Here is a 27,039-nt window from a genome sequence, read left to right on the forward strand (position 1 = left end):
GCTTGTGTATTTTTAGATTTAATAGAAAATGCTATCTTGTTTATAAAATATCTTTAATATTTCCATTCAGGGGTAACTCTGCTTGTCAGGGGTCATTGTCCTTGTGGGGAATCTTTCTCAAAATGTCTCGTGCATCGACAGGTGAACATGCCCACACAGCAAAATGAGAGGTTAAACACCTGGCGTCATGCATACAGGAACTGCAATCTAAACCCTCTTGCCTCAGCTATATCTCAAAAGGAGGCTCAGCCACACATTCCTCACATACAGAGATGAAACGGCCCAGAAAAACTTTAAAATCATTGGAGTCCTGTCTCGTATCCGACTGCAGCTTGCAATATACTACAAAGCAAGTTTCAAAGGACAATGTTGCTCATATAGCACACATACACAGGTTTTGTTAATAAATTTGTTTTTTAATTTCCAGTCAAGTGACCAGTCAGAACAGTCTTATGCCAGCAGTTCAGAAGTTGCACTGATAAATTTGCAGGAAGGCATTTACAAAATGGACCTTCATAAAAATGGTAATGCTCTTGTGATCACCAACTCAATAAGTGCTTGCCTTCACAAAACGTCTTTGATAAATAGTATTTAACAGTTTTCAAAAAATATGAGAGACATTTTGACATTCCAAAACAATCCACTACAGAACATTAAAAACAATTATCCTTGGCCACAGAATGACCCACTGTCAAAATCATCGGCCCTAAAAAGAATTCTGGGTCCACATTTGATCACGAGAGACATCCAATCAGACTGCAGAGGCATCACAGTGTCATATTTTACAAGCCTATTAAGTCCTTTTTTCACTTAAATGGATTTTTAAGTAAACAGAAACATGCAAGCATTTAAATATTTTATCCGCAGATAGTTTAGAGGCATCATCTCTGGTGATACATTCAAATCACAAACCACATTTGATAGAAACAAGGTAAGGCAGGGTTCGGTTTCAACAGAATCCTAAAGAGAACCGCTTTCCTAGTTTTTGCACTGAACACTGACAGCTTCATGGATTCCCTTTAGAAGGCAGAAAAAACACTCAAGTTGAGACCTTTTTGCATGGTGTGTTACAGCTTGTCTGCTTAAAGAAGTGCACACCCCAAAACAGTCACATATTCCTGAAATAGAAAAGTGAAAAGAAAAAAAGGACACAGATTCACTGGAAATGCAGAAGCAGGCAGCAGAAATTCCCTCACGTTAAGCTTCCCCTTAGTATCTCCCCTTGTGCCGTTTCTGAAAATGAAAGGTCGCTGCATAAAACAGCAAAATGGTTAAAGCCAATCACCTAATTAACCGTTTCAGCAGCTGCCCTGGTCTGCAGCTCTGTTAGCAACAGAGATCAGAGGCTGCAAACGTTATTCCCAAACTCTTAGTAATGTGTCATTCTTCATGCGTTAATGCTCTGCTAATATGAAACGTAATAACCAGGCAGGAATAGAGATCTCAGGTAATAATTCACTGCTTGTCCATACTGTTAATGCCTGATTGAGCTCTAGATGCTTGCTAGCTACACATCTATTAAGTCATTTATAACCCCCTTAACCCCTAGTATTGCAGTGATCAGAGGTTACAAAAACATAAATTGAATCATATTCAAAGGTGGATTGTAAACTTGAGGGTGTTTCCGAAACCTGCCCAAGAGATATCAGAAAACTCCAGCAGAAGACGAAAAAAAAGAGAAGACAGGAAACGCATTTCAAGTGCTATCTTCACCATGGCAGCTCTTCAAGTCCCTTATGAATCGTCTCCGCTTCACCCATAACCAGTGCTAAAAGGAGCAATTAAACTTAATTTGCAAACATACAGAGAAACCTGAAATAATCCTCCCCTCTTTTGGAGAAGCAAAGTTAAAGGTTATTTATCTCAGAGCAAACTACAGACACAAGACTATGCCCACAACAGACACTTTCAAAAGCTTTCTTTTAGTTTGGTTCTTGTGCCAATGTATTCCACTCTTTTCCTTCTACAGATACACTGCAGCCAAATTTGCAAAGCGCATCTTTACTTGCAATGTTTGCTTCCCTTTCTTGAACCGAGATGTCTGCTGTTGCCTGTCAGAACGCACCCCTCTGTGCTTTTACAAGCACTGTGGCTGGGAGGTCGGTTTTGAAAGCGTCCCCGGCTAGCGAGCTGACTGTGACTTGGATGAGCGCTGTGCCACTTGTGAGAAAGGGTCGGGGGGATGGGGAGGAGGAGGGAGGGGGGAGGGGGGCTGGAAAGGTTTCAGGATGTCTTAGAACCCCAGAGGGTGTGGGGAGACGGTGCCCCCGCTCTCCACCACCGCCGTGGAGATGGCGCGGAGGTTTTTGAAGATCTGCTTGGAGGAACTTGATCGCAGCACCTTGATGTCCTGCATGATCCTCTCATATGCCTGTAAAACAAATTGTTTTGCATCACCCTCCTAGTTAGAGTTAGTGGATCATCAATTGCTATAATATCGGTATTACGGATTTTTATCAAAATCACCACGAACCTTTATTTGATTGCCTTCGGGCAAGACTACTGTAAGATTTCACTTTGGCCGTATTTACTGCCCCACACATCACCTTGTCACACATTGCAGTGGTACCACTGCACCTAAACTAGGGATCTCCTAGATTTTCGAAAGCTCCACGATAAGCACAGAGGAGACACTACCTAGGCAAATAGCTGGTATGTCCTAATGTTCTGGGGCATTCTGGGAGAGCACACAAATACGTGTTTCAAGGAAGAACAGCTTCTATCAGCCTACAGCGCTCCCTCGTGCCATGCACAGAAAGAAGGGCAATGTGCCAGCATTCACTGCTGTGGTAAGGAGGTGAGCGAGAGAGCAGAATCTTCATCCTTTTCTGAAACAAAGATGAACATAGCATGTCCCCGGCTTACTACTGTTTAACCTGTAGCCTTGCCACATCAGGGTTTGGACTGCCTCCATCATATAAAACTGCGACAGCTGTAGCTGTGCTTCCTCAATGGACTAGCCCAGCGTGCAGAAGACGTGGCTGCAGGGGTCAGATGACCACCCCCGTTCACTCCAGTCTTACCTCGAAGCACCAGGTCTCACACAGCACCTTCTCATGCTGGGCCGAGGGGTGACCTTGAGTCAGAGAGCGGGATGCCCTGCAAGAAACGATCACACAGCCGAACACATTAGCAGTTGATCTAGCCATTACAGCCTGTCGACAGAGAACTAAAAACAACTGAAAGAAAGAGCACCCAACCCTCCAACAAGAAGAATTAACAGTGATAAAATCATCATTGGAGTCCATCTTACGGCAAAACAGAACCGGGAAAACAGGAGGGGAAAAAACCCAACCTCAGCAGCTAGAAATGAGCAGAGGGAAACAAACTTGTTCCAAGAAGCGGCATGTGGGGCATGTGGGGCGGGGGTCCACGGTGACCGTACCTGGATAGAACGACAACCATGGCATACAGGTCAATGGCACTGTCCGCCACTCTCTTCAGCACAAACTGCTCGTCTGAAAGACAGGGAATGTCAAGCGTCAGGGGAATGAGCACACAGGACACCTTGAGGCACGTGTGCAAGGTGAGTCTGCAAAAGGCGATAACAGCCCCCTCCCCCCAACAGTGTTCAAAACAAAGGTCAAGACTGGGGACCAGCCAGTGGCATCAGTGATGGATAAAATCAAGGCCAGATTACAGCCCACCTCATTAATCTGGTGTCTAGTAAACCACCTGCCAAAGCAGCTGACTGACTGAAAAAGTACATAATCTCCAAAGGCACTATTGGACACCTGTTGCAAAAGGTACAATAGGCAACCAAATCCAAAGAGTCCCTAGGCCCAAGCTACACGCCCATCTATTCACACAGATTCTGTCCCATCTTGACTCAAAGTGCCGAGCTGCTGTCATCCGATTTAAGAAGACCCAAAAAAAGAAAGCTCAAGGTTATACAGGTAAACTGCTGGGGAGTGCACAGGTGCAGATTGCAGTGTCATTGTACAATACTTGGGTAAACTGCCGTTTACGCATAGATTTATTATGCAAAAACTTTGTTCCGACTTGGCTCAGGCTGTCACAACTGTGTCTGGGATTTACCACAGCTCTACCACAATCTCGCCCCTTTTCCCACTCAAGGTTATTTTTCCCACAGCAGAGCTTGGACTGACAGAAACGCAGGGGCTTACCCACGATCTTCTTGCCGTGTTTCAGCAGCAGGTCCTCTATCGTTCCCCCGAACTGCTCGATGGCCTTAACCAGCTAGGGAAGTGAAAAACAGCACAGTATTGGAACGTGGGACGGGACACAAACCGAATGCCGCTAGCCGGCTGGTGCTGGCTGAATCGGGGAATGCTACAGTCTGTGTTGATGCCTAGAGGCACATAAGATCGGCTCACCCTGGGTTCTGTAGTGTTACGTGGAGAGAGAGCTGGATTGGAGGGCTCTGGTATGTCAGAGTTGTTTGACCCTCCCCACATCCAGGACACGTGAAGCTCTTGTTTGGAAATGCATTTCCCAACTGTGGAACCTCTCACAGACAGGTGAATTCATTTTGCAATCAATTGAGAGACTAATTGTACACAGGTGGACTGCAATCAAATAATTATGTGATCTCTGAAGACAACTGATTGCAGCAGGGCTTATTCATTTGTATCTTAGCTAAAGGGGTGAATACTTCTTGAATCAATTATTGTATGTTATTTATTTATAATTATGAAAAAGTTTTATTTTTTTTTATTTCACATTACAGAGCAGTTTGTGTTTATCAGTGGTAGGAATTCTTGAATACATCCATTTTGATTCCATGATGTAAGAAAACGGAACCTGAAAAATGCTGAAGGGGATAAAACCTTTTATAGTCACTGTAGCGTTGTGGTCTGGGGCTCCCTTGTTCAAGGACACAACAGCAGAATCCGCAGCCGGGGCTCGAACACAACCATCTGGTTAGGAGCTTAGACCCCCCAACTACAGCTTGTGCCCAATGAACAAAGACAAATCTTTCCACAACCAAACAATGGACAGATCCTGTGGAAGTCCTGCATTTCTATGGTAATGGTAGAATGCAGGGAATGTACCGTACAAGACCAAGTCACTTTCGTATTGCTGACGGGCCGGCATATGACTTAACCACCGCTTATGAAAATATTACAACAGGAAGTACGCAAATAATGCCAATCAGACATTTTTGACTGATTTCATGCTGCTTTTCTTCTGTAAAGGACAGCTAGTGATGAGGTTTTCTGGGCTCCACTTAAATAAAGGCATTAAAAACTATAAGATTGATGTTTATATTTGAGTTCTCTGGCACAAGTGCCCATGGCTTGCAAAGTGACTAAAAAAATTATTAAAAAGAAAAATATTTCAACTTTACTTACACCTACCACTAGCCCAAATTCTTTTACCCCCTCTCAACTGGTTTGTAAAAATGGGAAAAATCACAGAAAGTCATTAACTGTCTAGTTTCGCCTTATTTCCTCTTTTCTGCCACTTGTTCTTGGCAACACATGCCTGCATGCTGTCGAAGCATCTTAGAGATGGGACTAGCGGTTTCCTAGGTTGCCAGGGGAAACCTCCAGAGTCCAACCACAGCCTTGCCTGCGTTTAACTGCCCACAACGAGCAGCTGCTGCCAACGGTTCCCTGCAGTCCTTTTTCATTTTCTGTCCAGGTATTAGGACTATTAATTAGTACAATAATTTGTTTCAAGGAACAGGAGTAATAATCTGGGGCAGAGAGGTGGCTCTGTGGCTAAGGATCTGCGCCTGTGACTGGAAGGTTGCCGGTTCAAATCCCGCGGCCGGCAGGGGAATCCTAGTCCGTTGGGCTCCTGAGCAAGGCCCTTAACCTCAACTGCTCCAGGGGCGCTGTACAATGGCAGACCCTGCGCTCTGACCCCAAGCTTCTCTCCCTGTCTGTGTCTCCATGGAGAAAAAGCTGGGGTATGTGAAAAAGACGAATTCCTAATGCAAGAAATTGTATAGGGCTAATAAAGAAACATTACTATTATTATTATTATTAATAAACCATCCCTTCAGGAACTTTGCCCTTTGCTGACAGACTCTTAAAGAGGCAGAAACAGGTTTCGATAAGTAACAGGAGCTACAGGGGTAACAGGAGGAACTGGACTGGCAGAAAACTGGGACTTACCAGATCGCCGCTCTGGGAAAGCTCTGGATGAACCACTCCCTGCAGAGACAGCCCAGTGCCCAGGCCGGCTTTCCTACAAGCAGATGGGGAGAACAAATAAATGTGAGAGGTGTATGGAAGAGAAAGCAAGGGAAGGAGAGGGCGCACAGACACTGGACCACCAGACAGTGGGGGGGAAGAGGAAGTTACTGACCATGACAATCATGAAGACCACTTCATATAGTGTCTCCTAAAGCAGTACAGCCCAGAGCAGAGACTATGTCAAGAACACTTTCAAGACACGTAGCTCTGTATCTTAAACTACCGTGGACAAGAGGATCCGATTAGGAAATAAGTAATAGCAATTTTTTTGTCTTGAAGTTGCAGCAGTGAGGCATATTAATACACTGGAAAAGGAAGAACTGAGAAGGAGTTTTAGAAAGGCTTCTCTGTGGTCTTGACTACAGAGTATCCCTGTGCAAGTACTTTTCTAAAAAGGACGTACAGTCCAAAATAGAATAAGCGGACGTCTTGCTAAAACAAAAGTCCTACAGCTTCCATTGTGGCCTTGAATGTGAACTCCCTCAGAGGACAATGATTTTCCACGAATCCAGTGTGGAAACTGGGACTCTCCAGCCCGATCAACAGCACACGCAACTGATGCGCCAAATCCTGCGAGACACTCTTCCTCCCTGCCTCATCCTTCACAAGCATCAGTATTGATGTCCAATTGTTTTGCGGTTGGTTAGGAAAGGAGCTGGAAAGCTATACGTCCCGGAGTGAGGCTGTGGAAGCACTAAAAAGCTTGCGGGCTGCATCCTGCAGAAGTGAATAAGATTGAAACTTCTTTTCTTGGCCAATCAGGAGTCAGGTGAAAACACGATTACAATCAGAGCACCAGAGAACCTTCGACAAGCAGATGGCAAGTTCGATAGAGAGGGAGGGGTGCGTCTTCAAAAATAAAGAGCACCGCACCCAGCAGAAATGTTTGCCAGTCTGGCTTCTTTCCTGCTTGATGTGGCTAGGCTCCGTCAAAGCTCAAATGCAAAGAGACAACCAATTCTGACAGCACACACCAGCCGAGAACCTTAAATGATTGAATCATGACTCACAGCGGCTTCCCTAACCAAAAAGACAATAACGAGCTAGCAGTTTAGCACTGATAACTCCCATTAATCACAGCTTACACTCGCGCAGGAATGCGACATGAAACACACCACACTGTGCTTACTTCCCCTCTCATGGCTGGGGATCTTCCTTGATTGTCATCGGTAAACGGAGAGGATTTAAAAAGAATCCAACGCAGCCTGATGCTGCTCCCCCTCGCCACCTAGCTTTACTTCCCAGCAAATACATGGCTCTGTTTGGACAGCATGTGGACTGAGCAATGGCACAGGAAAGGAACCATGCAGGTGTATAGTTTCGTAGGGTCTTCAAATTCACAGGATTCCCGTTGCCCAGCTCAGAGGAGGCATGGGGTAAGTGTGTACGGGCTATGCCCACCTCTTGGCACGCTTGGTTATCTCTCCTGCCAGGAAGCTGGCATTCCCAAGGGGATTCTTCAGAGCCCGCTGGAGCCCCTTCAGCTGGTTTCCCGCGTTCTGTGGTGGAGGGTGGAGAAGAGAAAACATTTTGCACATCAAAAAAATGAACCATGCTCCCTGGAAATTCAGGTAAACATAAAACACCTTCACAAAATCTGGTGCAGTAAGAGATTCTCAGTGCACCGAGAAAACATTTAAACAACTAATGGGTTAGGATGTGCGTGGACTTGCAAAACGAAACCTGCCTCAAACAGCAGCATTTAGTCTCAGGGGAAGCCAGACTTATGATGGAATGCTCTAATTATCGAGTACACGGAAAAATCATTTTGTGGTTGCTTTTGCTCACTCTCCCCCGGTCAGTCACACGTGCTCCACACCTGAAAGCCGTTGAGCGCCACGAAGAGCCGCAGGATGTCGTTGGTCCCCTCGAAGATGCGGAAGATGCGCAGGTCCCTCATCACCCTCTCCACCCCGGCGTCCTGCAGGAAACAACACAAGGGGTGGCGTGGCCCCGTCAGCCTCAGGCGCTGAGCACACCTAACAAAAAACAAGCTGCGCGTCTCGGGATCCTGGCGTCTCCTTCTAACCCCCTCTTCCCCCCCCCCCCCAAAAAAAAGGAACGAAATCCATAAATAACCGCCAAGCACCAGGGTCTCCATCTGGGAGCTTGGGCTGCTGAGCCCATCCATTGGATCTAGAACTAAAGATGCGCAGCCCCAGTCAAAGAGCCCTCTGAGGCTCCTCATGAAGGTGCTTATGTTTTCACACAATGTGTAAGTAATCACAATGTTCAAGGCTACCATTTTCCCAACTGTCTCAATGGACTCCTTTTTAGAAAGAAGTCACAACGTTTCGGCCATGGAGCCTTCTTCAGGTGTGAGGTGAGGCACGTTGTTCTTTCTTTCTTCTCTTCTCAGTATGGAATAAACCTATTACTTGTTCCTTTGCAGCCTATGCATGCTGACGCAGCTCCCCACCTGAACTTCTAGATTTTGTTAATCATTGCTTAAACAGATATCAGGCACTCACAGTTCTGGTCAGGCTTCCCAAGGCTGGCTCTGCCTTCACGTTCCGGGCATGCAGCTAGCTCACACTTAAGTTGCAGTTAGAAATTTTCCATTATTCTAGCTGAATAGTAAATTATGTCAGTAAATTATTTACAAAAAGCGAACTAGTGTAATAAGGGAAATAAATGTCTGAGCCCTCAGCCCCCCCTTAGAACACACTGACACATGTTCCAATCATGTTCTATACAAACAAATGTAACAAGCCTTCTGATGGCTTTCTGTCTTCAGAATGGACTATCATCATAGATGTGGTAACCTTGGTGCATTAAATTTTAATACATGATATGACTAAGACATAACAAATATTACCAATTCCACCAATAAATATTGAGCCGGGGTACCACCCCATCAGCCGAACACTGACTTTAACTATGAGCTGATGCCCCAGTCATCACAATTATAATTGTGGTACTTCTGTGCTTCACCACAGGTGTGCTGTGCTAAATCAGTGATGTGTTCCAAATTGTCAGGAATGTAAATACAACACTAAACTCCAATTACTGCGTATGTCCTCGAGTCTAAGACTTCTTCAGAAATTCAGCTTGCATTACTTCCCACACAGGCACACCCTAAGCCCTGCACTGTGTTATCCGTAGGTATCTTAGTTTTTGTGCCATTAGAAAGACCGATGAGTTAACATGAAGTTTTGAATTCTATACGACATAGACTACCAAAGCAGATCAAATATGGATTATAATATAATCTCACATATATACAATTTACACATGCGTGCACCCAACCCACACACATCCTGCTGCATTTACTATTGCCTATGCACATTTCCTTCGAATCGGAGCCCTTCCACAGATGCTGGCCAATCAGAGCCAATTGTCAGGCTGATAGATTGGAGATCTAAAAAGGACACACCTTCCTCTCGGAGGTATTTTTAGCTTTGCAGAAAGATAAGACAGCCCTGTGCCCTATTATATAGCAGCACCCCGCCCCCACAGAGGCCATTTCCATCGCCCCCGCTGCGAGTCGGAGAGAGAGAGACCGGCTCTCGAGATGACTGGGCTCTCTTCTCTTTCCACAGCCTGCCCCGCAGTTTCAGCTGGCCGCCTGCGGAGCCCGCTGGCATTAAGAGGGGGGAAGTACGCTGGACCCCCGAGAGCTGAGCAGCAGAGGGCACAGGTTGAGCCCAGAAGACATCCGGTTCCATTAGCTCGTGTAGTGACATACAGTTATGATGTTGCTATTTAATAAACTGCACTTTCTCAAATTCTATTAGTCACAAGGCCTTTTCTCCTTTAACATGGCCCCTCCAGCTACTAATGAGACTACTTCTCCTTTCATGTGGCTCCCCCAGGACCCAATGAGACTTCTTCTTGTTCAACATGGCTCCTCCATTCCCTAATGAGGCCTTCTGCACCTTTAACATGGACTCCCCCGAACCAGAAGCCCCCACTCCCAGGCCCCAGCCCTCTTACCTTCATGAACCCCATACCACCCATGACCTGAATGCACTCGTCAGTCACGGTCCAGGCTGCTTCCTGTCAACACAGAAGCAAAGAACAAGAGGCCTGTAGCTTTCATGTACAGCAGGGCTTTGGAGACAAAAACGACGACAAAAAGTCGCAGGATTAAATCAAACCACCGGGATGAAACCCGGAGTTGGATTAGGATTGAACAAATAGCTGAGGTCCTCATAAAACTCTCCATTTTGTACCTGATTGAAGTCTTACTTTGCTACCATGTTGGCTGCTTTAATAATCACGCTCTACCATTCGCTCTCGATCTGTCCTCCTGAAACCCACGTTTCTGACATGATGTACAATCATCCCACAAGCTTCCGGTCATTTTTCAAAAACTGCAGAGATGCGAACGATGCAGCACGTCTTACATCTGACACATGGATTTCACAAGGGCAGCACCCCTGTTCCCTTTTCATATTCCCTGTTTTCTAGCTGCGGGATTAAATGAATGGATATGTTGCTGTTGCCATATCACTTTAGCTCCTGTTAGTCGAATTCTACACTTTCACGTTCAGAACAAACCAAGAGTACTCTTTCACAACGCAGAACCATGAATAAATGTTAAAAAAAACTGTATAAGGATGACGGGTGTTTAAAAAAAAAACAAAATGGCAGGAAAATCGATGAGGAAAATAAGAATACAGACAGGAACAAAGCCTTTCCCTAACTGCAGTATTACAGCAGCTATCGATGATTGCAATATGACTCAGTCCTGGAATTCAGACTAATACGCATTTAATAACACCACATCAGAAACAGCCAGTGCACCGCCCAATTACAACTACCGACTGAATCTGTATTATTTACGGGAAATATCAACCACAGGTTAATTTAAGATGCGGCACGAGAACGAACAAGCTCTTCTTGCCAGGCAGAGACCGCAAACCTCTGTCAATCTCCGGCGCCTGCTACTGTCACCCAAGTGCTTCGGCGTTGCCTAAGCCGAGCACCGGCCCAAGCACAGGATGCGGCGCCTTCCTAGCTCACGGCACTTCCGGGCCATCAGAGCACGGTTAGTTCAGCGAGCGATTCCCGAGCTTAGCCGCAAAGACCCAACCATTTACCAGAAACAGCCAGGCTTCACTTCTGTGAGCTGATGCTAAAGGGACTGATGTTTTATGGCTGACAAGAGAGTCTAATACACACAATATTACAAACACAAACATAAGTACAAATGAATCCCTTGAATGTCAAGGAGAAGTCTTTGGATGAAAGAGGACTTGGGCTAGTCTTCCCCATCTTAAATAGGTCATATCTGCAAAAGATCAGATATAGAAAGTGGGAGAAGAACTCTTTAAACATTTTTCTAAATCCGTCACCACGCTCACATGAAAGCAGTCTTGAAGAGCTTGATTAACGTTTCAACACCTATTATATTCAAAGTGTTTTTGAAACAGCTCAGCCCTCCCGTACGGCAGGAGGACGAACCTACGCAGTGCTCACTGCGCCGCAGCCCTGTCGAAATCTCTCTTGCACTCTTACATAGGGATCGAGAGAGCAGCGTGCCCACAGACAATGATGGCTCTGACCACCCATCACCCAAGTCCTACACCCAGGTCCTAGTGCAGCCCTTGTGCCTCCTGGGTTGTTACAGATCATTTTTAAATGAGCAAAAACCCGTCATCGAACCAGTGGCACAATTTGAATTTGAATGAATCAAGGACAGAAAGAGGCATGAGTGAGATGAATAAATGTCACTGGTTCAATTCCATGTCTTCACTTAATACGGTTTTTGACTTATGGAAAGCTTGTTTATGCAGCATGGCCTATTCTGTCCTTCTCAGAAAATAAGAAAGGTTAGAAACAAGAGCAAAGGTCCAGGAGCTTATCCAGCAGTTTCTTGAAATGCCATGACTGGACAGCTTATTCCATACTCATGTCATGATTTGCTCTATGCATGTTTTAGCTCAAGAACACTTTGTCATAATGACTAACAACTACTCCTAAATTAAACAGTTTGCAGAAATAAAACTAAACATTTATAGATTAAATAGCAGAAGTTATTTGAGGATGCAGCTCCCAACTGCACCCACTTTCACACTTGTATCTGTCATTTCAATACTGAATTCTTAGCTTACAGTTAGTTTGTATTAAACTTGAATTTGCTCAAGGTTTATCTAGCCTGGAGTGTCTGTAATCCTTAACAAGGGACCTGATATCCAGCATCCATCACTTAACTTCATGTTGATTCATAACCCCCCCCATCTACTGATTAAAATCTTAAACTATTAAGAAAAACAACTCAGCTGCAAACTCATTAAGAAAAGGACAGAAGGAACAAAAACCAAAACATTCAGGATTACCCAAGGACCAGGACTGGGAAAGGCAGCACTAAATTAAAATAGCGCCCTCCACTAATGTGTATTGTAACTGTCTATGGGAAAACATTCCTCAAGAAGTGCCTAACTTAAATATTACTGAGAACACTTATAAACCTGAAGCCATTTATAGTAACAGCCTCAATGACAGCAAATTGGAGGAAAACTCAGCCTTCCTGGACCAGTGCAAGTCTCTTAGGTACCTAGAAATATCCGTGATCTCCAGGTTTTTCCAGTGCTCCAGGCTAGACTGGTTTGCTGCAGAGCCCGTGACCCATACTTACAGAAGCAAAGATCTTGCTGATGGCTGCTTCAATCTGGAACTCGGACGCCCCCATGTCCATGTTCGCGCTGATCATGTACGCCATGGACTAGAGAGAGGGGGAAGAGGATAAGAAAGGGAGTGAATACTTCATTACACCGCTGTCTGGGGTTTAAGTAGCGCCAGTCATATAGTGTGGCCCCACAGTGCCTTAGCACAGAGAGTGCCAAGTGTGAACCACGCACAGGGGGCAGCAGGGAAGCCAACCCAGAACTGTGCTCCAAGCTGTGGCTGGTTTGATTCCCAAATTCCTTGCCTCTGCCCTAACTACTGTCCTGAGTGCCTACAGATCAGGCTGGCACCAAGTACAATAGGCATGTGCAGGTCCACAGACAGGACATTCTGGTGTTTTTATACACACTTCCACCTGGCCCAGGAAGTGCAAAGCCCATTTTTGGGGTCTCCCTACCTCACTGACATACTGCAGCATGGCCATACGCGCCACTTTCTCCTGGATGGCTCCGAAGTTGTGGATCTTGTTTCCAAACTGAGTCCTGTTGGCTGCATGGTCCACCTGAAACGCACACACCACGGTACATCAGTGACTGACACTGTTGCCCATCAACCATGGCAGTAAACTGTAAACCAGCTCATAGACATAATCCATAATATTTTGATTCTATTGGGGGGGGGGGGGGTTGGGGAGGTTGCAAGGTTGCAGAGATAGACTGAGAACAGGAAACACATCTCTGGACAAAGAGTGGTGGTTGTGTTGTCTACCCACCTAGTTGAAGCGAATACTTTGAGATCCTTTAAGAAACGGGTAAGTAAAATCTAGTTCAGGTGGGAAGCTGCGTCAGCATGTGTAGACTACAGTGGAACAAGTAATAGGTTTATTCCATGCTGAAAAGAGAAGAAGGGAAACAACGTTTCGGCTGTGGAGCCTTCTTCTTCTCTTTTCAGCATGGAATAAACCTACTGTATTACTTGTTCCTAAGTAAAACTGATGCAATTTAAATAACTCAATTTAAGGTAAACGTCTAGCACCCAAAGCAGAACTGGACCATTTTCTTGTGTTTATTTCTACAGATATCTAAACCGTCTCCATCACGTGAGTGTGGCAGGAAGACAGAACTGCTATGAGCTGAAATATTTTTACATACCATTTCCCACCGCCCCCCCAATCACATAACACTGGCCACAGGGGTGCTGTTGGAGCCCCCCTTCGTCTGTGTGCATGCTATTTTGGTCACAGACAAAGCAAACAGTAAGACTCTCGCCCACGCAGGAAGTATACATGTATGACCCCCTTTCGAATCTTGTTTTGAAAACACAAACGCTCCCAGCAGCAGCAGCGCCCGCCGCTGTGAGACGAGGTGTCACAGGATATAAAAAGCCGCCACTCGTGCTGATCAAGTGACAGGAAAGCCATGGCAGTTTGCTCCGTCTCTGATGAGGCGGGCGAGACAGAGCCCGCCCCAGCCAGGCCCCCCGCCCCTTCGAGCGGGCTCCGGCCGTACCAGAAGGGCTCAGGCGGCTGTCTCTTTACCTGCTGTCCCGTTAAAAAAAAACATGGGCCCATGCCTTTATTTCCTCAAAACACAGACACTTTCAGAAGGTTTACACAAATGACAGCGTGGAATATTATAACAGGCAATGAAACGGCACAAAATCAACCATTGAAATCATTAGTAAACAAAATGAGTCAGCATGGTGTTCCATCAATTGTTTTGTGGCGATACTTGTTGCCTATTGTTCACTCAATTTATTCTTATTTATGCCATTAAAGAACTAAATCCAACATGTAACAGATTAACACTTGCATTTGAGCAGAAATGTGTAAATGTCCCCCCCCCAAATATCAGCCTTATTATTTGCAAGGACATGACAGGAGGGCAAACACCAACATGACACACACCTACACACCCTGGGAGCAGCTGATAAGAAAGACAGACAAAATGAGAACTGGGACAGGAGGAGCTGTACACCGCTAGGTAGGAGATGGGATGCAGTGTGTATGTCCAGGCATAAAAGAGCCCAAAAACACACGGGCAAGTACAGACACACAAGGTCTAACTAAGCCACACAAACACAGGCAGGTTCAGTCACACAAGGTCTAATGTAGCCACACAAATACAAGTACAAGTCACATAAGGTAAAACAGAGACACAAAGACAAGAATAGATACAAACACAGTACAGGTACAAGTACAGATACACAAGGTCAAACTCAGCCACACACAAGTGTTACAGTGGAAAAAGACACAGTGTGCACTACGTGCTGCCTGCAGACATTTCACCTCACAAGAAAGGGAGAGTGCGGCACAGCTATTTCTGGGAAATTCCCCCCCGCCCCCAACCAGAAGGCAAGCGGCCTGCGGTGCGATCTCAGCCCTGCACCCACTCTACCAGGAAACAAAGAGCCAACTAGCTGCAAGAGTGTCAGAAAAAAAAAAAATCCCACAACAATTCAAAAACGACTCAGTTGGCTTTCGTTTCCGATGTCTTTCTTTGTTCCGATGCTGAACTTTGACCTTTAAGCAGTGTGGTCTTAAAACAATCGGCAATTTCTCATTTGGATGGGCAATACGATAAAAAAAAATGTTGGTAAGTGGTGCTACACGTATGGACAACTCCTTGCATACAGTTTTGCACAGACTTACTGTGGTTAGAATGAGCAATTTTCTACTGGGTAGAGAAGACACAAGCATCCCATAGGGAGGTCAAATGTCATAGGAGTCCACGTCAGTTCAGATCAGCTTTGGCATCCCTGAGTCTCCAGACGTGCTCACCTGCTTTCCTGAGGGAAATAAGAGCCACCTGCACAAAAGAAGGCGGGAAGCAGGGAAATCGCAGAAGACAAGGGGTTCGAGAAACCTTACCGCCTTGGCAATGACGCCCTTCATGGTGCCGGAGAGCGCAGCCGCCATGCCGAACCGGCCGTTGTTCAGGATGTTCATGGCCACCTTGAAGCCGCCGCCCACCTCGCCCAGCACGTTCTCCACCGGCACCCGCACCGCGTCGAAGTGGACCTCCGCTGTGTTGGACGCCTTGATGCCCATCTTCTTCTCCGGCGGGCCGCTGGGGGCAGGGAGAGGGAGAGAGAGAGGGACAGAAGCCAGGCTCAGCGGCGCTTTGCTCCAGCAGGTCCTCCATTTAAGTTTTACAGACTGCCAGCAGGCTTTCCAGCTTGCACTGGAATCATCACTAAAATAATTGGGAAAAAAACCCTAAAACATCCAAAGGTCAGAGAATTAGTTTAATTCTGCTCTGACATCAATGGCATTTAATCTTGTATAAGAAGGAACCGTTTTCAAACCACAGGATTGTTTTTTTGTTGAGAACGTGAGTTTTGTCACAGGGCTCCCAAAGTCCCATAACACCTTACTGGAACATGAGTGACTGTTCACAATATACATTTCCTACGGCTAGTGGACCTACCATCACTGCTTTGAGAAAGCTTCATCTCCCCTCTACCTGGGGTTTTTCCAATTCTGATCCTGGAGATCCATGTTGTGTGCAAGTCTGCGGTTTTCAAGGGTCACTTTAAAGCCGCAGCACCTTTAAGCATTGGAATCAGTCCAATTGAAGCAATAACTAGCCGATTTAGCTCATTAAGAACTCAAAAACCTGCGGACAGACTGGCCATCCAAGACTAGAACTGGACACCCCTGCCTCAACTGGTCGACTGATGGAAGGAAAGACAGAAATTACTCAGCACTCCAGTTTTTTCTTTGCAGCTCACACCTTTTAAGATTAGCCACTCTTGTAAGTTACTGATCAATTAAGAAATGAACTTATTCAGTTAAAGGAATTGTAGGATAAGATCACTTTTATTGGCCATGTACAATTTTCTTGTATTAGGAATTTGTCTTTCCGCATACCCAACTTGCTGTCCATGAGTCTTCACACACTCTCACTTAATCTTTACACACTCAATCACTTAAATCACTGAAAAAAAATCAGCTATTAAACTGACTGCAGTTAAGCTATCCTCAGTCTTTAGAAATCAATGATTTAACAGCGGGCTGTAACTCTGGCTGCACAGGGGCTCTCTGGAAAACAGTGGGACCTCTGATCTACACACTCACCGTGCTGCTTGTAGCATGCAAGTAAAAAAAAAAACATATTGTGTGTGCTAAACCAAGGAGCCAAGGTGCAAGAGGGAAGAGTTATTGGGGAAAAAATAAAAATCCCGCCTCCTCACAGCCGTCTCCCTCCTGACTGGGTGTCACCACAGGAAGGAGAAGGCTGACAGTCACACTCCCGACCCACTCGTGACAAAAAAAGCCAACTTGAACCCTCCAAGCACTGACAAAGCAAGCAGAGGGACCTGCAACTAACAAGACATCTGCACCCTATTACTGGAACTTGGAGGGGGGGGTTGTGCAAGAGAGAGTGAAGCTGTATTCAAATGTGCTGAAAGGGGAGACAGAACGTGATTCTGGAAACTCAAACCGAGAGAAGTTAGGCCAGCTCTGAGCAATCTGCAAGGGAGAAGGGTACGAAATGTCATCCCTGTGGCCGGTGGTGAAGTCGGCTCCTTTCACCTCTGGGACAGCGCAACAGAAGGGCTGTTTGCAGAGTCATTTCTTGGGCATGTGACCGTTTAAAAAGGTGTAAGAAGAATAACAAATGAAAGAGAAAACGATGTTGCAGAACAACAAACACCAAAACAAAACAAAAACACTGCTTGAATGATGGAGCAACTCATCCAGGGTCCCCTACGCCCTGCAACACAAAAAGGGGCCCCCACATAACGACACATGCGCCCCACCCCCACCCCCACGGGGTCGACACTCACTGGGTCACACCGCCGAAAGCCCTCTCCACGATGAAGGCCGTGATCTTGTCCTTCGTCTCGCCTGTGCTCTCATCCTTGACCGGGGTCTTGGCGAACACGGTGAAGATCTCCGCCAGTCCGCCATTACTGAGAGCAGAGGGAGAGTAAAGAGAAAAGAAGAAAGGAGTAGGGTGGGAGAGGGGAGGGGTGAAGGGCAGAAGGAGAGAAAGAGCACGAGAAGAAGAGAAGGGGGCAGAAGTACAGATTGAGAGAAGGAGGCAGAGGAGAGAGACAAAGCCAGGAGGAATAATCGACGGGGGGAAAGGGGTGAGAGAGTGCACCAGAGCTCTGCTCAAGTCTTTATCACTTTAAATCGTCATGGGTCTTTCAATATTTCTGCCAGAGTTTAACCACAATTGTCTGACTTCTGCGTCATTTATTTATCTTTGGGGATTGTCTAGATACGTTTTTTTTTTATTAAGGACAAAACAACTTCCCCTGCATGATCAAAACATGATGCTATAACTGACACAGCACAATGTGCAGAGATCAAGAACAAGACAAAATGTTTCAAAATATGTCCAGTACCCTTTGAAAACTGCACCACCTATCGGCCAGAAGACGAACTCCAAAACTCAAGTATCAGCCACAAATTAGGTTCCACATCGCCCATATTTTTCCAAAACAGCGGGGAAAATACATTCCATCACCTTTTAGAAATCCCCAAAGTGTGTAAGCATTTCTGGGTAGCCAAAATGCTAAATCCAAGCCTCTTGGTACAGTACATGTCTGCAGACAGCGGCACCCCATGCCCACATACCTGATCCAGATCTTCCCTCCAGTCAGAGTGTAGTATTTCCCACAGGCGCTGCGCACGGCGGTGCTCTTGATGGACGCCGCGTCGGAGCCGCTGGCCGGCTCGGTCAGGCAGAAGGCCGCGATGGTCTCCCCTGCGGAGCCGGGAGCGGGAAGGGGGCAGATCCAGAGTTACGAGTCAAACCACGAATTCACACCTCGCATTTTTCCTGGACAAAGCCCCGCTGTGCCGCAGCGGGTAAGGGTGTTCCTTTCATTCCCTTACCATTCCAAAAGCTTTCACGGAGATCCTTTTAATACCTTAGTTTTCAAAAATAAATTTATAAAAATATGCCAAGCTCCCCTTCGAAAACCATTGTTACATTATCTAAATTTTTAAATCCTGATACCACTATGATCATTACCACTGTTTATGTTCTCCTGCTCTTGTGCAAAATGACTTAGATTATGCCAAAACATCTGGCAATAGTGAGACATTTATAGCATAATTAAGTTTATTAATCATGTATGACCTCAATATTTTTTTTTTGCGAACTACTGTTGACATCTGGCTCTCAGGGAGACAACCTTTCCACCTTGACTCTGCAGTCTAATGTCATCGCTCACTGAAAATCTTCCCCCTCCTCCATTTTGAAGGCCAGGTACAAGCCTTTTCTTCTGGTGGCATTTTAAAGTTCTGACTGGAAAAAAAGGTTTAAAAGCAAAACTGTGCCTACTGCACTACAGCAACTTCAAACTAAAAGAGAGTCCACTGATTCAGGTACAAGTCTTGTTACAAGGGGGTTCCCAGTTCAAGCCTCCCAGCTGTGCCACGAACTCAGTGTCCACCCCCCATGACCGAGATACTGAACCCACTAGAGCTGCATCTCTTTAGATGAGATGTGAAAATGGAGGAGAAATCCAAAATCACCAAATCAGGCAAAAATCTGATGGGCAAATTCAGTGTGAATAGCAACTGCATTTTCACGGAGTGTACATTCAACCTTAAATACAGGCTGTGAGCTCGGCAGAACCCATAGCTCAGTGCTGCCCACCTGTGGCAAGCTTGGGGAGGTACTTCTCCTTCTGCTCCTTGGTGCCGAACAGCAGGATGCCCTTGAAGCCGATGGACTGGTGAGCGCCCAGAGTGATGCCCACGCCCAGGTCATGCATGCCCACAATCTCCACCAGCCGGGCATACTGTGTCAAAGAGAAAGACGAGGGGAGAAAGGGTTATATTTTCGTTGTGGCGAACCTTACGCAACACTTCACAGTTAAAAGGATCATTCTTAATTAGACATCAATATTCAAGCTGTACAGTCCATCACAAGGGAAGCAGTGCAGAAATGTCCACTCCTCCTGGCCAGACACAAACACACTGCCAAGAGCAAAATTGCTCTCAGCACACGTGCACTTGGTTAAGACTGAAACAGCTCATCCACTAGAAAGGAAGGGCAAGGCCAGGAAGTCTCATCCTTGCACTTGAAGGCTGAAGCCACAGGACGGTCGGACTGAGAGAAATATGTAGACGGGGCCCATCATAAGAAAAAGGCAACAAACGAGGGGGCCATTCAGCCCGTTTTGCCCGTTGTGAAGTCGCTCATTGATCCAAGGATCTCTTCCAGCCATTTTTTTAAAGAAACCTTGATGTCTGCTTCAATAACAGAGTTAGGCAGCTTGTTCCAGACTCCTGCAACTCTTTGAGTAAAGCCGTTTCTTGAATTAAGTCAGGGTGTCTGCTTCAACATCATTGCTGGATAACTCGTTCCCCAGTGATAGAGATGGAAGTCTTCCATTTCTACTCTTCAAGCACAACCACTCATCACCTGTCACAAGAGTCTACAGATTTGACCACGGAGTCCCTAATACACTGACCAGAAAGCATACCTCTTTACCAAGGCTCTCAATGTGAAAATGATCTGGCACCTCCTCCTGTTCCAACATACAGCCATCCTGATGCTATAACTCACTACTGTACAGCGGCAGGGACAGTGCCCTTCCATTCTCACTACTGTACAGCGGCAGGGACAGTGCCCTTCCATTCTTACTACCGTAGTGCCTCAGCGGCACGGACACTGCCCTTCCATTCTCACTACTGTACAGCGGCAGGGACAGTGCCCTTCCATTCTCACTACCGTAGTGCCTCAGCGGCACGGACAGTGCCCTTCCATTCTCACTACTGTACAGCGGCAGGGACAGTGCCCTTCCATTCTTACTACCGTAGTGCCTCAGTGGCGGAGACAGTGCCCTTCCATTCTCACTACTGTACAGTGGCAGGGACAGTGCCCTTCCATTCTTACTACCGTAGTGCCTAAGCGGCAGGGACAGCGCCCTTCCATTCTCACTACCGTAGTGCCTAAGCACAGTGCCCTTCCATTCTCACTAATGTAGTGCCTCAGCGGCAGGGACAGCGCCTGTCCCCTCGCTGTCACTGCAGCTGTTCCACAGCACTAGCTAGGAAACTGAGCCCTTGTCTAAGCCATCTGGCACTGTGGCACAAGGGACTGGGTGTCGTGTCTACTTCACCTGTGTGTTGGTGAGGCCCATACCACCCAAGTCAGTGGGCACTTGCAGGCCAAAGGCCCCCAGCTCCTTCAGGCCTTCCATGGTGCTGTCCTCAATTTCCTCCAGCATGTCGTTCTTCACAGGGTTGTTCGCCTCCTGAACAAGAGAAAGAGAGCAAGCCTGTAGCTGAGGGAACAAGCGAACATGCGGCAGGGACTTTGACTGGCGCTAACCAAACAAACTTTCAAATGAAAACAGAATCCGACATTCAACACACAAAAGTGTGAAAAACCACCCCTCACCATTCACTTATTTATGACCCTTTTCAGTAATCCCGCATCTCTCACAGTCAGAACAAGACTAATGTTCCCTGAGGTAGAACTGTTCATCTCCCAGCTGGAGAAAATCTGGGAAAAGCCCAGATTTCATTTCACAGGCAAGAAATGCGAGACATGACAGCCAAACGTGAGCTTAATGATACATGAGACAGGCCACATGTAAAAAGATAAAACCTTATTGTCTGATACAGCCTCCTGTTGCATCCACATGGGACAAGCACGGGCACGGAGCATCAGATCCTATTGCACAGTCCTGGAGCACTCACCTCAAAGAATTTGGACACTGGTCCCACCAGCTCCCGGAGAAACTGTGTCTGCTCCTCGTTCATCACTGGAACACAAGAGACTGTCAGTCAGCCAGGCTCAGCGGGACGCGCCAGCAATTGGCATCTGTCCCCCGACGAGGAGGAAAGCACCACAGACAGATCCCTTGACTCACCCCGGCACACAGCTGCCTTTTACTAAAAGGCACCGACCGAATGGCATGGATTCAGTCCCTGGTGCTGCTGGGCATGCTTCCAATTGCCTCAAGCCACCCAAAACAATGCAGAACTACTATGGCAAAAACATATCCTGCTCTGGCACTGGAAGGTTAGACATTAAGTGAGGCTGGGAAATCTGTGAACCATGCCTCTGGTTCCATAAGTGAAGAGGGTCCGAGGCACCCTTGATGTTGGCATCAACGCAGATGGCTGAGGTAGCACCTGCAGTCTCCAGAAACCCCTGAACAGAGGGTGGTGCGTCACCAGTGGCATTGCTCCGGCAGTGGCCCCTGGGACACATCCCGCGCCGAACCTCAGGCGAGCCTCAAAGTGACCACCCCTCAAACGTGTCAGAATGTGAACCACACTGCTGATCTATGCCCTGACGGTTTACCACCTTATAAGAAGCCCAATGTACATGTAACCATGAAAAAAATAAAGTTCTCTCTCTCTACTCTTAAAATCTTTTAATAAAAAAAAAAACTTCCCCACAGTCTCTACAGCAGGGCCACTCCCTCCCAGCTCAGGCCAGGTCAGAGATGCTCACCAGATGGAAAGGGAAACACCTGAGCAGTGTTGATCTGTCCTTGAAACATGTTCACGGCAAACGACTTGGACTCCTGCGGGCAGAAAGGAGAAAGAGTCAGAGCCGCCGTCTCCAGAAGCATCAGAGGCACCTTCCTCTCTGCCGCAAGGAGTGCGGGAACTTCTCTTAACACCTCACTGGACTGACTGGCACCCCATTTATTCCACTGGATTTCCTCCGGGCTCCCACCCTGCCCATGCTTTGTGTAGAATGCTACTACACAATGAACTATTTAGGCATAATGCTGCAGAAGCAGAGAGCACTGCAAGCTTGTGTACCTTTTTTTTAACATAAAATCAATCTTCGCAGTTATTTTATTCTAATACGTGTAAGCCAGCACTTAAACATAAAAGGCCCTAGGAACCAGGGTCATTCCAGCTTCCTGGTGAGTTAGCAGATGTTGATTAGGTGTGAGGGGACTGATAATACGAGGCACTGACTCTTAAAGCAATGCCAGGACCCATCAGACAGCTGGGTGAACTTGATAGTTCCAGCCAAGGTAAGGTACCAAACTTGAACCCACAGATTACCAGTTGGGAACCCAGAATTCTACCCCTCTGCACTGAACTTGTGAACCCACATGCCTGCTGGTTTTTATTCTAGCTCAAGTTGAACAAAGTGGCAATATTACAAAAGCATCCTTGGACTCAATAACATGTCTAACGCAGCAACATATTATTCATCTTGCACAGATGACCCCTCTAATCCACTCTTTTAACAATTTACTCTCCTATTCTCTAGGAGGAGGTAGCAAATGCCCTGTATAAAGACTAAGCAAGCATTTACTTCATTTATACCTAAAAGCCTTCAATTGTTAAATAAGGAAGATTGTTTACAGGTAGGGATCTTACTTTTTATTGTGATTAAGACACCATATGAGGTGATTGTCTGTTTTTAATCTTAAAGCACAGGATTGAGTTCTGATTGAACAACATTGTTTAATGTTGTTTTGCATGATGGTATTGGTATGTTACTGGAACAACAATCAGGAAGTGTGTAGGCTTCCAGGATCAGCATAGGAACCCTATCCTAACAGACTCCCAGTAAAATCATTTTCATCAACTGCTCCAATGTCTCTAATAAATGCTCGCTTTCCTCCCCAGAAAGCAGAGGTGCCTGCTTGCCAAGAGGAGGCTTTAAATTACTGTTTTATTGCAAACATAGAATTGCTGTGTACAGCAGGGAGTCTGACAGCAGAAGCACAGCAAGTCAATTGAACATCAAGGGACAGATGCAGGAAGCAGACCACATTCCCGTTTCGGATCCGCCGCCACAGAGCATCTCACCGAGGAGACAGCCGCCTTCTCCACCTTAGTTCTGGTGGCGCTGTCAGTACTGGCAGCCGGCTTCTCCAACACAGCCTGAAGAAGACAACAGAGAAGAGCTGGGATGTGGAGAGAGTTTGGGAATGGGGAGGGGGGGTTGTCTGTCCCCCCCAGATTGGAGGACTCTGCAGCATCCATTTACATCACATAGTGTGGGGAAGCAGCAAAAAAAAAGCAAAGGAGGTGTTAGGATTTGTAGGTAAAAATGAAGTTCACGTTTGAGAACTTGCTTGGATGGGTTAAACATAAATGTGTCAGATATAAATGGGATGTGCCTTGACACCTTCCCAGACTGAGGGAGCTGAACTTCGTTAGTCATGAACAGAAAACATTTACGACTGTTCACCTGATCCAGGGAATCAAATTCCTCAAACTTCACTGACAAAGACAAACCAGCAGGTTTCCTCAGCCTGAACAGTGAAACGCAGGCCAGAAGACACAAGTGGAAAGTAAGGAGAAGTGCATTTACAACCGAGGACAGGAGGCAGAAGTTTGGGCACCCCTGGCCAAATTCCGTTTTGTTGATTTTCTAAGTGAAAAGAAGTTAACACAACCTCTGCAGTGGAAAAAAACCTATATTTTCACATATTTCTGCAAATTTTAATGCACAATTACTATTTACGTGTTGAAGTTAACAGATTGAAAAAAAATAAAACAGTAAATGTGCCATGCGCAAAAGTGTGGGCACCCTTTCAGTCAGTACTTAGTAACACCCCCTTTGGCAGAAATCACAGCCTCCAAATGTTTCTTGTATGCCAGCTAGCTGTCTTTCTATTCTTGCTTTAGGAATTTTTTCCTCACCCAAAAGTTTGGCGCGCAAACTTTTGCGCACAACTCTAAACTCACCTCTAAAGGTACCCTTCCTGTGTGCTGAGCCTCAACACAGGTGCCCCAGTCACACTTATTCTGAACATGATGCATTCAGTGATTATTCTAAGCTGCAACCTTTAGCCTAGTTTCCAGGTTGGAGCACGTGACACCACCATGAACTTTCCCCTAGATAGCACTGTAGGAGGCCAGACAGCATAGTTTCAATCCTCGGCCCTTCACAATACTTAGACCTCAGCCTCGGGCCTCAACAGAGCAGGGCTATTACATACCAGCATGAAGATCTTCTCAGCTTGAAACTGATAACTGATAACCAATAAGCTATTCTAGCAGACTGAAGAAAGTGAGATATGAAAAACAAGAGGAGGCAGTTTTGGCCCATCTAGATCGGATGGTTATTACGATCTAGACTAACGTGGCTAACCACGCTGAGAATTCAATTGTTTGAGAATCACAAGGAATTGGCTTTATCAACACAGCCAGGTAGCCTGCTCCAGACTCCCACCACACTTTGTATAAAGACACTCTATGCCTATCCCACTCTCAAGTGTTGGTTTATGCTTTAGACAGAATGGCATGCAGGTGCTCAGACAGGAATCCGATATCAATACCACACAGGCACCACTGTAAACTAGAGGGCCATCATGCAGAGCACCTGAAGTCTTACACCAACAGCAAGACTTGGACTTATCTGAAGCAAACCGAACGAAGGAAGGGAATCTGGTCACTGCTGGAGCGAAGAGCAAAGAGACCCGTAGGAGGACTGAAGTCAGTCTTTACCTCTGCAGACTGGCTAGCATAGAGGCGGCCATGCTGGACCAGGCAGGACAGAACGGGGCGCTGAAAGCTGTGGAGAGGAAAATAACAGATGTCAGACTTGACAGCCATACTGGTGGTGCTGGGAGAGAGACAGAAAGAGCCCCCAGCACTGCGGAGTGACAGACAGGTAGGCACACTGGCTCTGCCCAGCGAGACGAGAGGGGAAAAAAGTCAATTTCCTCTGTTTTAACCTCTGCTTAAGGACACCAGTCAGACTTACTGGACGGAAGGTACGTCAGACACGACTTTCGCGCAGTGTTTGCTACCACATTTATCACCCTGACAGTCCCTGCTTGCGGCAAGAGAGATGAAGTCTCCCTTTAAAATAACCTTTGTTACTAAATTTAATTTGTTAAATATCCTAAACATTCCTACAAGAAATCTCAAGCAAAGTAACATTCACAGACGAATGAGAAAGCACATGCATCACAAGAATGGGTTTTAATAAGGATGGGATCAGCGCGGGAAGAACTGTCCCCAGAGAAAGTAGAGGAAAAGCAGAAACCGTCGCCGGACGAACTGAAACGTGACTTGTTGCCAGAATTGGGCCTGTGCGCTCACCCGGTACTCGCCGAGCCCCGGAGCAGGACTGTGCTGCACAGAGCCGGGGTCAGTGTGACTTTCCGAAGCAGCATGTCTGAATGGATCCGGTGAAAACGTCCGGCCTCGGGGAAACGGTTAGATAACTTCTCTTAAAAGCAAACAAAAGGGAGGTTTGTCGCAAACTGTTGAAATCTTGTTCTTCAGCTGAAAGGTCTTCAACAGCGCGACGAAGGTAACTCTCCCCTGTGCCAGGACACGTAGCCGCCTTTTATCTTGTCAGCCCGGCGATTGTGTAACGTATTTATTTTTCTTTCCTGGACGGACCTTCCTTCTAGACAGTCTATACTCCAAGGCACCGCCCATTACCCCCCATCCAGAGGGCAACCGGTTATGACGCAATTACTTACGCCTCATGGGAGCTGTAGTGTTTTTTCTTGGTACGAAACGTTTGACGAAAAAGTCACTACCCTGCTCCATTATTTTGTTGACGCCGAATCTGGACAAACGGTTCACGAACAATAACACTTATCAGCCAGGAAGACGTCTCACTTATACTGCCAAAATATTTTTCGTTTGACTTCACTTGCCTGCCTGCTTTAAATGTCAACAGTTTTCACAAACCCCCCACATGCTGAACGTTACTACTACTAATGAATAGGTAATTAACAGCAAAACCTCTTCCCCTAGTGAAATACTGGGCTAATGGGGTAAGGTTGCAAAATTAAAACTACATTGAACACTTATGTTATTTGAAATCCCGAGTTATTCATGCGTGAAAAAGAAGGGTCTTTAAGTTTAATGGCACCGAAGCACTTCAAATAACGGTTTTCTCACCATCGGCCTTAACCGTCAGTTTCTAAATTTTCGGTCACAGAGAAAATAAATGTTAAAAAAAAACTAGCAAATGCGACGTGTAGAAGACACCCGAAGAAGGCTCCATGACCGAAACGTTGTGTTTTCTTTCTTCTCTTTTCAGCAGGGAATAAACCTATTACTTGTTCCTTTGCAGCCTACGCATGCTGACGCAGCTACCTACCTGAACCTTTTAAAATGTACAGATACACTGGATCTCCAGGACCACGACTGGTCAGCCGTTATTCCTGGAGAGGTCCGGTCTGTTACGTGACACACGTCAGTTTCTAAAGACCGAGAACAACTGCAAACTAGTGATACATTAATCAAGCAATAATAATAATAATAATAATAATAATAATAATAATATGTACTGGAATATTCTATAATAATTATATATATTCTTCAGAAAACGATTTCATGGCGATAGTTATAAGCAATAGATAACGTACTACT

The 27,039-nt window shown here is 46.1% G+C and overlaps 1 protein-coding gene across 2 annotated transcripts; it reads right to left on the reverse strand.

Annotated features, from left to right (window-relative positions):
• Positions 1–395: 395 nt before the first annotated feature.
• acadvl (acyl-CoA dehydrogenase very long chain) lies at positions 396–26,784 on the reverse strand. Of its 2 annotated transcripts, none has more exons than XM_015340847.2 (21): positions 26,768–26,784; positions 25,750–25,879; positions 25,150–25,216; positions 23,503–23,577; positions 22,178–22,250; positions 21,415–21,479; positions 20,832–20,966; positions 19,361–19,505; positions 18,331–18,460; positions 17,532–17,657; positions 15,610–15,808; positions 13,198–13,302; positions 12,751–12,837; positions 10,104–10,166; positions 7,987–8,088; positions 7,569–7,666; positions 6,087–6,159; positions 4,128–4,200; positions 3,386–3,458; positions 3,024–3,099; positions 396–2,371 (listed from the first exon to the last, which is right to left on the reverse strand). In XM_015340847.2, exons 2-21 carry the CDS (start codon positions 25,821–25,823, stop codon positions 2,234–2,236), a joined length of 1,977 nt encoding a protein of 658 aa, XP_015196333.2. In that variant the 5' UTR covers positions 25,824–25,879; positions 26,768–26,784; the 3' UTR covers positions 396–2,233. The 2 variants fall into 2 exon arrangements, with proteins under 2 accessions (XP_015196333.2, XP_015196332.2); XM_015340846.2 differs by lacking the exon at positions 26,768–26,784 and adding an exon at positions 26,566–26,664.
• Between the last annotated feature and the right edge of the window lie 255 nt (positions 26,785–27,039).

This window comes from Lepisosteus oculatus, chromosome 3 (assembly GCF_040954835.1).
Source record: "Lepisosteus oculatus isolate fLepOcu1 chromosome 3, fLepOcu1.hap2, whole genome shotgun sequence".
Lineage (NCBI taxonomy): Eukaryota > Metazoa > Chordata > Actinopteri > Semionotiformes > Lepisosteidae > Lepisosteus > Lepisosteus oculatus.

What these genes read in the sequence shown, in the direction of transcription:
- acadvl (XM_015340847.2), bottom strand. Translation starts at nt 25,823, where the DNA reads ATGCTGCTTCGGAAAGTCACACTGACCCCGGCTCTGTGCAGCACAGTC. An exon ending in AGAAGGCGGCTGTCTCCTCG is followed by an intron (nt 22,251 to 23,502) that starts GTGAGATGCTCT and finishes TTCTGCCCGCAG; the next exon opens with GAGTCCAAGTCGTTTGCCGT. An exon ending in GCTTTCGGCGGTGTGACCCA is followed by an intron (nt 15,809 to 17,531) that starts GTGAGTGTCGAC and finishes CCCTGCCCCCAG; the next exon opens with CGGCCCGCCGGAGAAGAAGA.